The 12,258-nt window shown below is 35.7% G+C and overlaps 1 protein-coding gene across 2 annotated transcripts in view; it reads left to right on the forward strand.

The window, feature by feature from the left end:
- Positions 1 to 1,530: 1,530 nt before the first annotated feature.
- The window catches only part of LOC149797547 (phospholipid-transporting ATPase VA-like), a 97,056-nt gene continuing 86,328 nt past the window's right edge, over positions 1,531 to 12,258 (forward strand). The window contains exons 1-3 of one of the 2 annotated variants that reach the window (XM_089962417.1): positions 1,531 to 1,930; positions 6,907 to 7,312; positions 9,686 to 9,887. In XM_089962417.1, the coding sequence (XP_089818543.1) occupies positions 6,921 to 7,312; positions 9,686 to 9,887 (594 nt within the window). In that variant the 5' untranslated portion in view covers positions 1,531 to 1,930; positions 6,907 to 6,920. The remainder of the gene's footprint in view (positions 1,931 to 6,906; positions 7,313 to 9,685; positions 9,888 to 12,258) is intronic. The other variant, XM_089962418.1, reaches the window with a different exon arrangement.

Below are 12,258 nucleotides of genomic sequence, written 5' to 3' on the forward strand. Positions count from 1 at the left end.
TTTTCAACAGAAATATTCGTTCCTGTTTACAGTCAGTCTGTCGAATTATGTATTGTTCTGTTCAAATATAACTTGATAGAGAATGATTTATTTAAATTATTAATTGGAATTACAAAGTACTAATTTACTTTTTGGACTAAACACTGTTTTGGTATCATTCGGAATTCATTCAAAGACATTTTGGATTATATTATTGTGATACACCAAAAGCTATTGGTACATGGGAACATTCAAGATTTTTGGTGCATCAACGCATTTAAAATTGGAATTAATTCGGAACATTATATATTTTTGGACTCGTGGTAGAAAATTTATTTGGGATTTAATTCACAAGTTAAATTCATCATAAATTTTCTCTTTGTAATCTAACGGAAATAACCTTTTAATAAACTTGTTGGTTTCACTTCTTTCTGTTACTTAGGTTAAGACTATACATTCATAACATATATAATTACAAACATAAACGACCTTGCCTTGTTTTATTGAAATTGTGACTGGGAGGGACATGATGTCATGTCTGCTGCATGATGCCTCCGTGCTAGACATCACTATAAACTGCAGACATAGTAACGATATGACTGAAACATTGTTAAAGCTGCGTTAAAAATCAGGGGCCCCGAGTGGCCGAGTGGTCTAAAGCGGATCACTGCCATCTCACCTCTTTCTGCGTGGGTTTGAGTCTCGGATTCGACCAATGTGGGTATGTGAGAAACCTTGCCAGTAGCTTTTCGAGGGTCGGTGGTTCTTTCCGGGGATTTCCCAGGTTCTTCCTCCACCATTAATACTGGGCGCCATGTATAGCCTATCGTGTGCTGAAAAATGGCGTTAAATCCTACAACTACAACAACAATAGGGTTAAAAATCCAAATCTCTCTCTCTCTCTCTCTCTCTCTCTCTCACACACACACACACACACACACACGAATTAATTTAACGACAAATGTATTGGTTTTCCATTTGAATTATATATAAAAATATATTCAGTGCTTACTCCAGATCCAAATATTACCTTGATACTATGCAATTTACAAAGTAACAACTTGAAGAATTATACTAATGTACAAGAAAGGAAAGAAATGACGCAATAACCTCATGCATTAATCAAGCCAGAAAGATGTATGTTAGAGTCGAAATTTTTGTTCAGTATTGCTGTACTTGTTAACTATGCTTAACGGTTTTACTTTAAAACATTAATATTTCAATATTCGTATCCATCAGCTTATTGCATTTGAAAATTTACCGGAAATAACATAAATTAGGCCTAATGATGACACGTACAAGCGTACTATAATTTCCCATTCCGGTTCTGACATTCCAACCTCGTGGAAACTAGATTTTGCTTCGAAGTTGATTTCGGAATCTTCAAATTGAGAAAAGCATTCAAAGTGGATCAGTCTAGATCGTGGAAATGTTTTGACGAATTTCGTTGTTAGCCCTCATTTGATTGGATCATTGAAAAAATTCAACCAATTAGTGTGGTTGTCATAATATCTGCAGGGGACTGTTTATCAGAAACATAAGCGAGATTCAATCAACGATGACATGTCATTGTGTCAAAAGCTAGACGTAAATATACAGGTAGATTTACAAGCATGTTGGATTACATTCGCATATAGAGTAATGGATACCCATACATGATATGTTGAAGAATCTATCAGGAATATTATTTTGGCTTCACTTTCAAGCATTGAAGTATTTTCCCAAGAGGAAGTGAAAAGTTTTCTCTTTAGTTTGGGATGAGACTGCACGCACAAGGCCACGGGGGTAAATACTCTTGCAATCTCGTTTCCTGTTTCTACCCGTATATATGGATGAGAATATTCGCACGACTGCTGTGTACCGCATCTGGAAACATGATTCACAGAGCCGCCTAGTCCTGCAGTGTAACACCTCCTAATAATTGTGGTTTTGGAGCCGTCTTACCACAGGGGTTCGTTATAGTTCTACAGGTAAGACCTTGACGCTGATATTTATGTTTGGGCGTCAGGGTCTTACAGCCTAACTAACAGCGCAGTGTAGTGTATTTTGATTTCGACTAACATTGTAACGAAAGTCACATTTTCAGGAATATTTCACACAACTGGCAACTAAAATAACAGCGCTTTTCTACAAAGTATAGTCAGAATGTTTTGGTCAGACTTAACTTACTCTGATGTTTTATCTTTAATAAATTCAAATTCTCAACAAAAGCAATGGACCTTTTTTAAGGTTTCGTTGGCCTACATTTCAGTTGACTGGAAAGCGATGAAAGCCGGGAATGCCGAAATCGGGTTAAGTTAAAATATTATTCTTTAATGAAATGAATAAAAATATATTATGCCTATTAGAACTGTAAAGTAACATTTCATTTTATTCAAGAAACATATCCACCACATGAACTTACTTAAACATACTTCGTCACACCTCGACTACCATCGCATTGCAACAAATTCAAATGTTTGTCAGCGGAACATGAAAATGCATCCATTTGCTATTGTCATATTTTCATTCAGCCAGGATATAGACAGCACAGTAAGTATATTAATTAGACATAAATTAGTGGAAAAGTGTCGATATATCAGAGGTCTCACTAGGATTTTAAAACTAGGAGTCCAGGACTCCCATTTTGGTAAAAATATGAGTCCCACAAACAAAAGTTGCAGTCCCTTCTTTCCTGCAGAATCAACAGAGACGTGAGTGCATCTCTTTTTAGATGGAGAGGTTTTTGTAATGTGATCACTTACTATAATATAGCTTCATTACAACAGTCCATTGAATAGAATCCGATTTGTTGTTTTTTCCTGTATTTTCGCAAATATGTGACAAGTCAGAAAACAGCGTAAACCTTGAAGCACATATCGCGAATTCCACAACATAGCATTGTCCCATACATTTCTGACCTAAATAATTTGCATTTTAAAGTTAAATCTTTAATAAAATAATACCTAGGCTTTGGTTTCAATGATTTGTATATTTATTCTGAATATATTTGCCTAGGCTTTGGTTTCAATGATTTGTATATTTATTCTGAATATATTTGCCTGATGATTTAAGAAAACTTACAGTCTAATAAATTGGTACATCCCAGACTTAACAAAGTCTGCCATTATTTCCCGTTAGGCCTACTGGTACACTTACAGTTTCAAACTAATTTTATGACGAAATAGTCTATATAAGGCAGTTAATAAATATCCAGATCTCCACTTCTGATCTTAAAACACAAGTTTGTATGTTTCAGAGGTTTCGCTAGGATTTTAAAACTAGGAGTCCAGGACTCCCATTTTGGTAAAAATAGGAGTCCCACCATCAGAAGTTGCAGTCCCTTCTTTCCTACAGAATCAACACAGATGTGAGTGCATCTATTTTAGATGGAGAGGTTTTTGTAATGTAATCACTCATTTTAATATAGCTTCATTACAACAGACCATTGACAGGATTGCAAATTTATGGTTTATTTATTTGTCTACATCCTTGTAGTAATTTTAGGCGATGATTAAATAGTGTCTTATTTGCTGTTTTTTTCCCCATATTTTTGCAAATACGTGTCAGGTCAGAAAACAGATTAGACCTTAAAGCGCATCTCGCGAATTCCACAACATAGCATTGTCCCATAAGTTTCTGACCTACATAATTTGCATTTTAAAGTTAAATCTTTAATAAAATATAACCTTGGCTTTGCTTTCAATGATCTGTATATTTTTCTCACAATATTTGCCTGATGATTTACAAAAACAGTCTAATAAACTGGTATATCCCAGACTTAGCGAAGTTTGCCATTATTTCCCGTTAGGCCTACTGGTTCACTTAGAGTTTCAAACTAATTTTATGATGAAATAGTGTACAAGAGTCAGTTAATGATCACCGATTCTGATCTTAAAAAACATGTTTGTATGTTTTATCATTAAAAGGGTATCATGCAGGAAATTGATAGTTGCTACCTTACTCGGAAAAGGGTCAATGGTCAATCAGCTGTCAAAACATATGCTTGTGAATGGGCAAGAGTTTGTTTGTCAACGTAATTGATATAAAAACTAGGCCTAGTTACTGATGTCTTGATGAATGCATTTCGCTACAACACTAGAAGTAACTGGGCTAAGGTGAGGGGAATTTTTTTAAAAAATATGGTCAGACAATGTACCTCTTAAATAGCTCTTGTTCGTCCATCAGAGTGATGCTGAATTTTTTCAATCCAAGTAAGGACTTATTCCAAACACTAAGCTAGGCATCACACACTTTTTTACACTTAACTACTGTTCCATCTGAACTATCAATTCTAGCAACTTGAGCACTCTTCTGAATCTTGTTACAATCTTCGTAAGTTTGCAGTTTAACCCCAAAATACTTATCCAAATTTATGAATGGCATTTTGTCTAAGTCTCAACATGTCTTGATTCTCGTGCACTACTTATTCCGATACATTCTGAAATGAACACAGTAACGAAAGCTAAAGTTGTTTATTTGATGTACTTTTATAAATGACCACATGTACATCTCTGGGTCCTTCTGCCTCTGAATTCAATCGCTATAAATGTCAATACCTTTTTACCACTTGGCCGCCAGTCAAAGCCTTTGAACTTGCCGCCCAGCTATTGAATCATGTTCTTTTTTATTTACTTTTATAAAATGGCAACATGTATGCACATCAAAGGGTCTTTCAGTCACTGAATTCTATCATTGTAAATAACAGCACAGCTAATTGATCAACACATTTTCCCACAAACCAGGTGGCTGAAGCAGGACTGGCAAGTCTGAATTTTGCCGCACACCTATTACCTGCATATGGAGGACACTTGCCTCAGTGATTTTCTGTGTCCCCATCAAAAATTGGTGTCCAAATACGCATAATTAAGCGTTTCCGAGATCTCTGTATGTTGCCAAATGTGTGAGATATTCCTGAAACTTTTGACTACTCATTTCGATGTCAACGACATTGGAACATGCTATACAAGGCCATTATTTGGATAGCAAGACAGCACTTAAACAAAACCAACATGTGCTGTGTCTTACATTGTAGGACTAGGGTTCGTTACACAGAAAATTTAGAGTATCCATCGATGAATCAAGGGATGGGGGTTCTAACCTATAACAATTTAACACAAGGGAAGACATCAGACCACACCCCTCGGTAGTTCCAACACTGCTAGTTTATCCTAATTGCAACTGCTAATTTCCAAGTTAAGCCAGTCGTAATTAAGAATAGTTCAGTTTTCAAAACATCTAGACACACTTCGTTCAGTTTATGACATAATGGAGAAAATGCAATAATTGTTCGCCGATTTTGTAGTCTAGACAAATGCCATCTAGAAGTGCCATTTTGCATTTGGATAGTCTTGGATTTTACCATTGACCAAAATATAAGATCCTGTGGTCTTACTGCCTCTGCATTGTGCATTGTGTTCCGAGGTTGACTAACATCGGAATGAGAAGTCAAATGTTCAGGAATATCTCAAACACTTGGCAGCCCAAATAGATGATTTTCTGCAATCAAAAGTCATGTTGCTTTGTTATGACTTAACTTTCTCTAATATCGTTTTTCTAATAAATTAAAATTCTGACATAAGTTGACCTACATTTCATTTGGCTGGAATGCGATGGAAGCTGGGAATGTTTAGAAACGAGTGTTTCATTCAAGATTCTTATTCTCCTTTTAAGCATGATATGGACTGAGATATTCCTGAAAATATGACTTCTTGTTTCAATTATTAGTTGCCCTTGGAACATGCTACACATTGCTGTTTTTTAGGCAGTAAGGTAGTGACCCAAAAACACAGATATCAGGGGAGGAATCTTTGTAGGACTAACAGCCGCCGTACTGATAATGTACATATAATTTATATATAGCTATCCATACAGTTAACCAACAAGTTGTTCTCCATCTTTTTCTGACGTTACTGGTGACTGAGACCAGCTGTACAAGACTTGATTTGTGCTGTTGCATCCAGTGTTTGATCGTACAGATTATCAGGCCACTTGCCAATACATGTAATGAGTAAATTTATTTGAGCTGACCATTATATGAAGACGGTAATAAAAATCCCTCTTTGTCCTTCAAGGGACTCACTTGTTTAGTATTAATCCCTGTCAGAAGAGAACATCTTTGTAGTCATCCGTTATTGGCATGAAATTTAAATTGCTGATGCATGCATGGAGGGCAGCTTGAATCCAGCATAAGAGTAACAAAATGGAATCCATGTAGACATTGAAGACTTTATCACTAGTAACTGACTAATGCTTGTGGCAGGGTTGATGCTACTCTTACATTGGGGTGATGCTGACTTCCATGCATGCAAAGGTCAGTCAAAATAAATATATTAATTACTTAGTGTTTGGCCTGGTAGTCCATGTGATCAAAACATTGGATACTCTTGCACAGTTGGTCTCTGCCACCAGTAAGGCCGAGAGCACAGAGGTCTTGCTTAGATTTTACAATTAGGAGAACCCTGACTCCCATTTTGGTGAAAATAGGAGTCCCACCAGCAACAGTTGCAGTCCCCTCCCATAAGCATATTGCACATATATGCAGTGGCTAAATGTCCAGATGAGAAGAACCAGTGGTTGTCATTGAGCTTACTTTTCCAAATTCTTTACACCACTGACATATAGCTCTTTTAAGTTTTATTCGTCCATTATAATCAGACTGAATTTCATCAGTTCAGGGAAGGCCTTGTTCTGAACACTAAGCCAGGCATCACACTCTTTCTAACACTTTGCTACTGTTACATCAAAGCTATCAGTTCTAGCACTTAGCACTCTTCTGAATCTCATCACAGTCTTCGTCATTTTGCCCTTTAAGCGTAAAATAATTATCCAGATATACTAATTTTCTGCAGTAAAGTATGTAACAACAACAAGCATGATACAGTGCTTGCTCAGGTTGAATTATCATTTGTTTTTTTACTTAAATTCGAATATTTTTTATCATTTCAGCTTAGCATCACAAAATGGGAAACATGTGCCAAAGAAGTAACAAGTCAGGGCCAAAATTCAGGACAATTGTGCCGAATCACATTGTTCCTGATGAACCCATCAAGCAGAAGTCGCATCCAAATAGGACCTATGCATCAAATAAAATCAAAACCACAAAATACACAATTCTTACATTTCTACCAAAGAATTTGTTTGAACAGTTTCACAGATTTGCAAATTTGTACTTTATTTTCATTGTGGGACTTAATTGGGTGCCACAGATTCAAGTCTTTGGAAAAGAGATTTCAGTGGTGCCTGTGATATTTGTATTAGCTGTGACTGCTATCAAAGATGCATTTGAAGATTTTCGGAGATACAAGTCAGATAAAAAGATCAACCATAAAAGTTGTAGAATGTTTTCTACAAAGTAAGTATCTTTCAATCTCCTTTTCATGCATGATTTCAATTTTTTTATCCTAATGAAACATAAAGTGAGACAAAGTCCACTATTCTAGAAGTAAAAATCGAGGGTCAGATTCTTACCTGCATTACAAAAGATATGGGGAAGATTTTTGAATATAGGAGGAATTACCTGAAGAAGATGTCAGGTACAGTTTGGTTTTGAAGTGCCATTTGTTTTTGAAATAAGTGCAGCATTTTTGATTGTGCATCCTGAAAAAAAAACCTTTGTACAACAGGATTCAGACTTGAAGATGAAAGTGACAAATTAAGTTTTAGACACAGATGTTACTTTCTTCCTGCATTTGAGCAATCACCACTTAACCAACTGATTGGAACTGCCCTGCAGTAGAACATGAATTGAAGATATTCCCCATCTAACCCCCGTAACAGCTTCTACTGATGTCATCTCACCTTCCAGAGGCACCACATATCCTATAGGTTTTAATGCATTAGTGAACATTCTGTAGGGTCTTACTGTGTAGTTCTTGTTGATTTTGTTGACATAGGGTTTAATACCATTTTTCAGCACAGGATAGGCTATACATGACGGCCAGTAGAAATGGTGGGGGAAGAGCCTGGGAAAACCCCGGTAAGAACCACCGACCCACAAGAAGCTACTGGCAAGCTTTCTTACATACCCATATTGGCCGAGCCCAAGACACGAACCCACACAGACAGATGAGATGGCAGTGATCTGTAACAGATTTACCAGCATAGCTTATTTGTTATATGTATTTAATTTGCAGTGTTTACTGGCTTTTGTTCATGACTATATCTGAAGTTTATCTGTACTGTGTTTTTGACTTTAATCCAAAATCAATTTAATGGTCTACCTGACTAGTGAAATTTATATTGTAAACAACATAATACATATGATTATAGATTAAATATTTGGAGAATTGTAAATGGAAGTAAACACGTTTATTTGAGTCTGAGTCTAGAACATTAGTTTTTAACTTATAAATTCCTATACTTGTTGACAACTTTGAATGTTTTAGAAAGGAGACTGACCTACATACTGCTTGTTTACTTTTGCCTTTATTAATATTAATTTAAAATAATTTATCTCATAAATATATGCATATTGATTAATACCTCTCTAGATTATCATTTTTGGATGCACAGACATTCCAACAACTATGTCCTCTGTACACAAGTGTTTTTGTCAGCGAAATTTTGTTTTGTTTGATCTGTTTTTACAAAGCGAGCATTGATCATGTAGTATGCAAGCTATCAAACAGTGTTCAACCAGTAGTACCAGGATTATTGAGGACCAGAGCTTCCAGTAAATTCGTATCATGCCTCATTTTCCCTGATGATGCTCTTTTTTTTGTATTTTTGGTCATGGCTGATCTTCGGAATAGATAATGGTTGAATTTAGGTAACCAGTCAAGAATCAGTGAGATTAATTAACAGTTAATAATTCTTGGGTGTGGTGGCTGAAAGAATCCAATGTTTTATAGATGTACATGTAAGCACCTGTGATAGTTTGACAAATAAGTGAAGCTCATGCAGCTATCAGCCTCAAGTCCTCACAAATTTAACTTGGAACACAGAGCACTGAATTATTGAGATTCCCATGCTATGCAGAAAAGACACAATGCCCGTGTTGTTGAAAAACTCACAAAATTAGTGTGAAAAATGATGACTGCAGTAAGTAAAGTTCTGTACAATGAAACAGTGCATACAATTAATTAAAATAATGGAGGAGCATCCAGTACTTGATTGGGTTCAAATCTGAAGACTTGTAAGTCATGCTTGTAGTATAATACATGTCAGCATAGTAAACGTGTAAAACAAGAGATATATTAGTTACCTTTCCAGTGGTTCAGGGGGGAGGAACCTTTAAGTCATATTTACTAAACCTTCAATTTCTATTTTTTTAAACATTATTGACAGATGTTTGTAGTTGCAACAGCTACAGGAAACTAAACACCACATGTCATCTACATTTAAATGGATTTTGAGTTGATGGCTGGGTGGGAGCTAGCAGGTTAGAATGTTGCTATGTCATGCATGTATTAGAAAAAAAATGGGTCAGCAGTGGTCATTTGTGATAGCAAATCATGATGTTTCTCTAGTTTATGTGGTTACAGATGTTTGAAATCAGAAGCCCGAATTTACTATTGAACTCGTTCCTCGTATGTAGTATCAAAACTGTGGATGAAATAATTTTATTGACTTGCTGCTTTTCTGCAACTTTTTTATTTAATAGGAACAGATTGTAGCTTTGAGCATACCGGGTAGTACGTATTTCTTTGTTGAAACAGTAATTTATTTGTGAAAATGTGATTTTTCTTTACTGCATTCATATGCAAGTGTATATATTATTTTCCAGAGAGGGACAGTTTAAACATACAGAATGGAAAGATATCCGCCCAGGAGATTTTGTTCATTTGTCTTGTAATGAAGTGATTCCTGCAGATATTCTGCTGTTAGGATCCAGTGATAGTCAAGGCACGTGTAACATAGAAACCAGCAACCTTGATGGGGAAACAAATCTCAAACAGAGACAGTGTGTACAGGGGATAAATTATGCGGTAAGTGTCACAATTTTACTTCACTTATCAGGGTAAACAGTCAGATGCAATAGCCCTTGTTCCAGTTCTTTAATGAGTCAATTCAGTTCCATGGATTACTCAGAGTGGCTTTATTTTGAATTCTTCTACCCACTCTGGTTCCTTATACATAGACGAAAGCGGTCACACTCTGACAGCTTCTCGCTACTGAATTTTCAAGCTTCCTGCTTAATTGACTCTGTTCCTCATTCAGGTTAGTTCTCTTGTCTAGTTATTATGATTGGTTGCCTCTGTCCTTTTAATTTTTGGTGGATGCACCAGGTTCTTAAGGCAGGATTTATAAGATCCTCTATTATGCTTCAGGCATAAAGTTAAGCGTAGAACAAAGGATTCCGTTTCTGTGATGCATTTCTGGCAGTCAGAGATTGCATAACAAATACGTAGGGACTCCTGCCTGTCTAATTATAGATTATAATCAATATGTAAATAATCTGGACACAAAATTCCCCATGAACAAGAGTTTGTTACAAAGACCTTACAGAATGTTGTTGTTACTTAAACCAATGTGGTGGTCTAGGAGTAATTAACAGGTTTGTGAGCTCAAGTGAAACTGCACAAGTTCTTGAAGGACCCTCAGCATTCTTAAAGATTGTATGAAAGTCCTTTGTTGAATCAACTGAATCAGCTTGATCATAAACTGTATACAAGGATCATTTATTTGCTCCTCATGGGTAATTTTCTCATAATAAGCTGCTTATAAAATTGTTGAGTGCCATAAGCTTGGCAGGAAGTAATTAAAGTTGTATTGTCATCCCAATAGGAATTTTGAAATAATATTACTAGCATGTTCTTTATAGCCATAACCATGTTTCTAAATCTACCCATATTTGTAGTTTACTTTTTAGTAAAGTACATGTATTGTGCACAGTATTGATTACATCGAGTGAGATTGATCAGAGATTTTGAAGTTGAGACTCCTATCCACATGTTTTGTGTACTGTATTTCATGTATTTTTTCATACACGAAAATATAATTATTCTTTTTAGAGTTCATATCATTATATGTACAAAAAAATATTATTTTGGAGTACTGACCTTATATGGAAGAAAAAGGGTTCAGACCTAAATAAGGTTTATGTGACACAGAATGCTTGGCAACCTTACAGCACTGATGTAAAACAATAAACATAACATTGCTTTGTCTAATGTTGCTTTCAACCAAGTTTTTTTTTTTAAGTAGTCAAATACAAAATAATGTATGTGTGGGCAATAACTTATCACTGTAAAATTATGTCTATACTCGTGTATTTTTATAAAAAAAATTCTGTGGGTTCGAGTCTTGGGTCAGTCAGTGTATATATTTGAGAATTTATGCAAGTAGCTTCCCTTCTTAGCTTCTATCTCCGCTAGACATTGACTGCCATGTATAGCCTGTCGTGAGCTGAAAAATGGCATTAAACCTAACAGAAGATAAAGAAATCATCCCACCTGTCCCATTTAAATGCATTTCCAAATAACTGCAGTACAGGTTACTAATACATAGTACATGTAGCATGTTTACCACTTTCCTCAGTGTCCAAAGTATTCAAATATTTAAATCATTACATGTGCAACAGATGCAATTAGCCACACTTAACGCGCAATGGTCAGTGGAGAAAACATGATTTTCTGCAAACTTCACTTTGGCCATGTCACATGGCCAGGCACTTACCTCCAGTGCACTGTGAAAAGAAGCAGTATAAACAGCATTGTATTATTGTAACAATATACTAAACAAAGTGGTGATATCTTAGTACAACTTCAGATGCATGATGACGACATTATTATGTATAATCAAAAAGGTATTGCGAAGTGTCCGTATTATCAACCTTTCACTTTACAAAATGTTGCATTTGTTTTCATGGGATAGCAACAGTGTATGGCTTCATAAAGCTGTTCTTCTGACATACTGCATGAAATGTGTCTGTTGATCAAAGATATAAAGTAGAGCATTCAGACAATATTATAGTTTAACATGTGTTGGATCTGAAAACTAAACATAGTAATGTGAGGCAAACACAAGGATAAGTTTAAGCATGTAGTTAATGGAGATGGGGTATGTATTGCCGCTGATGTCACAATACATAACTATCTTGTATTACTGTCTACTGAAATTTCCTTTGATAAGAAGACTTCTATAAATCATTAATTAGAACAGATTGTACAGGGAGTCTAAAAATAGTAAAATCCATACCCTAACTCAGAGGATTTGGAAACTTGAGTACAACTGAACTCCACTGCAATCAGCAGTTATTCTATACAGTTAAGTACAAGTGTATTTTTACCTTGGCAGGGTTAGGTACACTGCATACAGACAGGAGAGATGAGCAAATTGAGATGAATTTAATTCATC

Source organism: Sinohyriopsis cumingii, chromosome 6 (assembly GCF_028554795.1).
Source record: "Sinohyriopsis cumingii isolate HCF-2022 chromosome 6, ASM2855479v2, whole genome shotgun sequence".
In the NCBI taxonomy this organism is placed as follows: Eukaryota; Metazoa; Mollusca; class Bivalvia; order Unionida; family Unionidae; genus Sinohyriopsis; species Sinohyriopsis cumingii.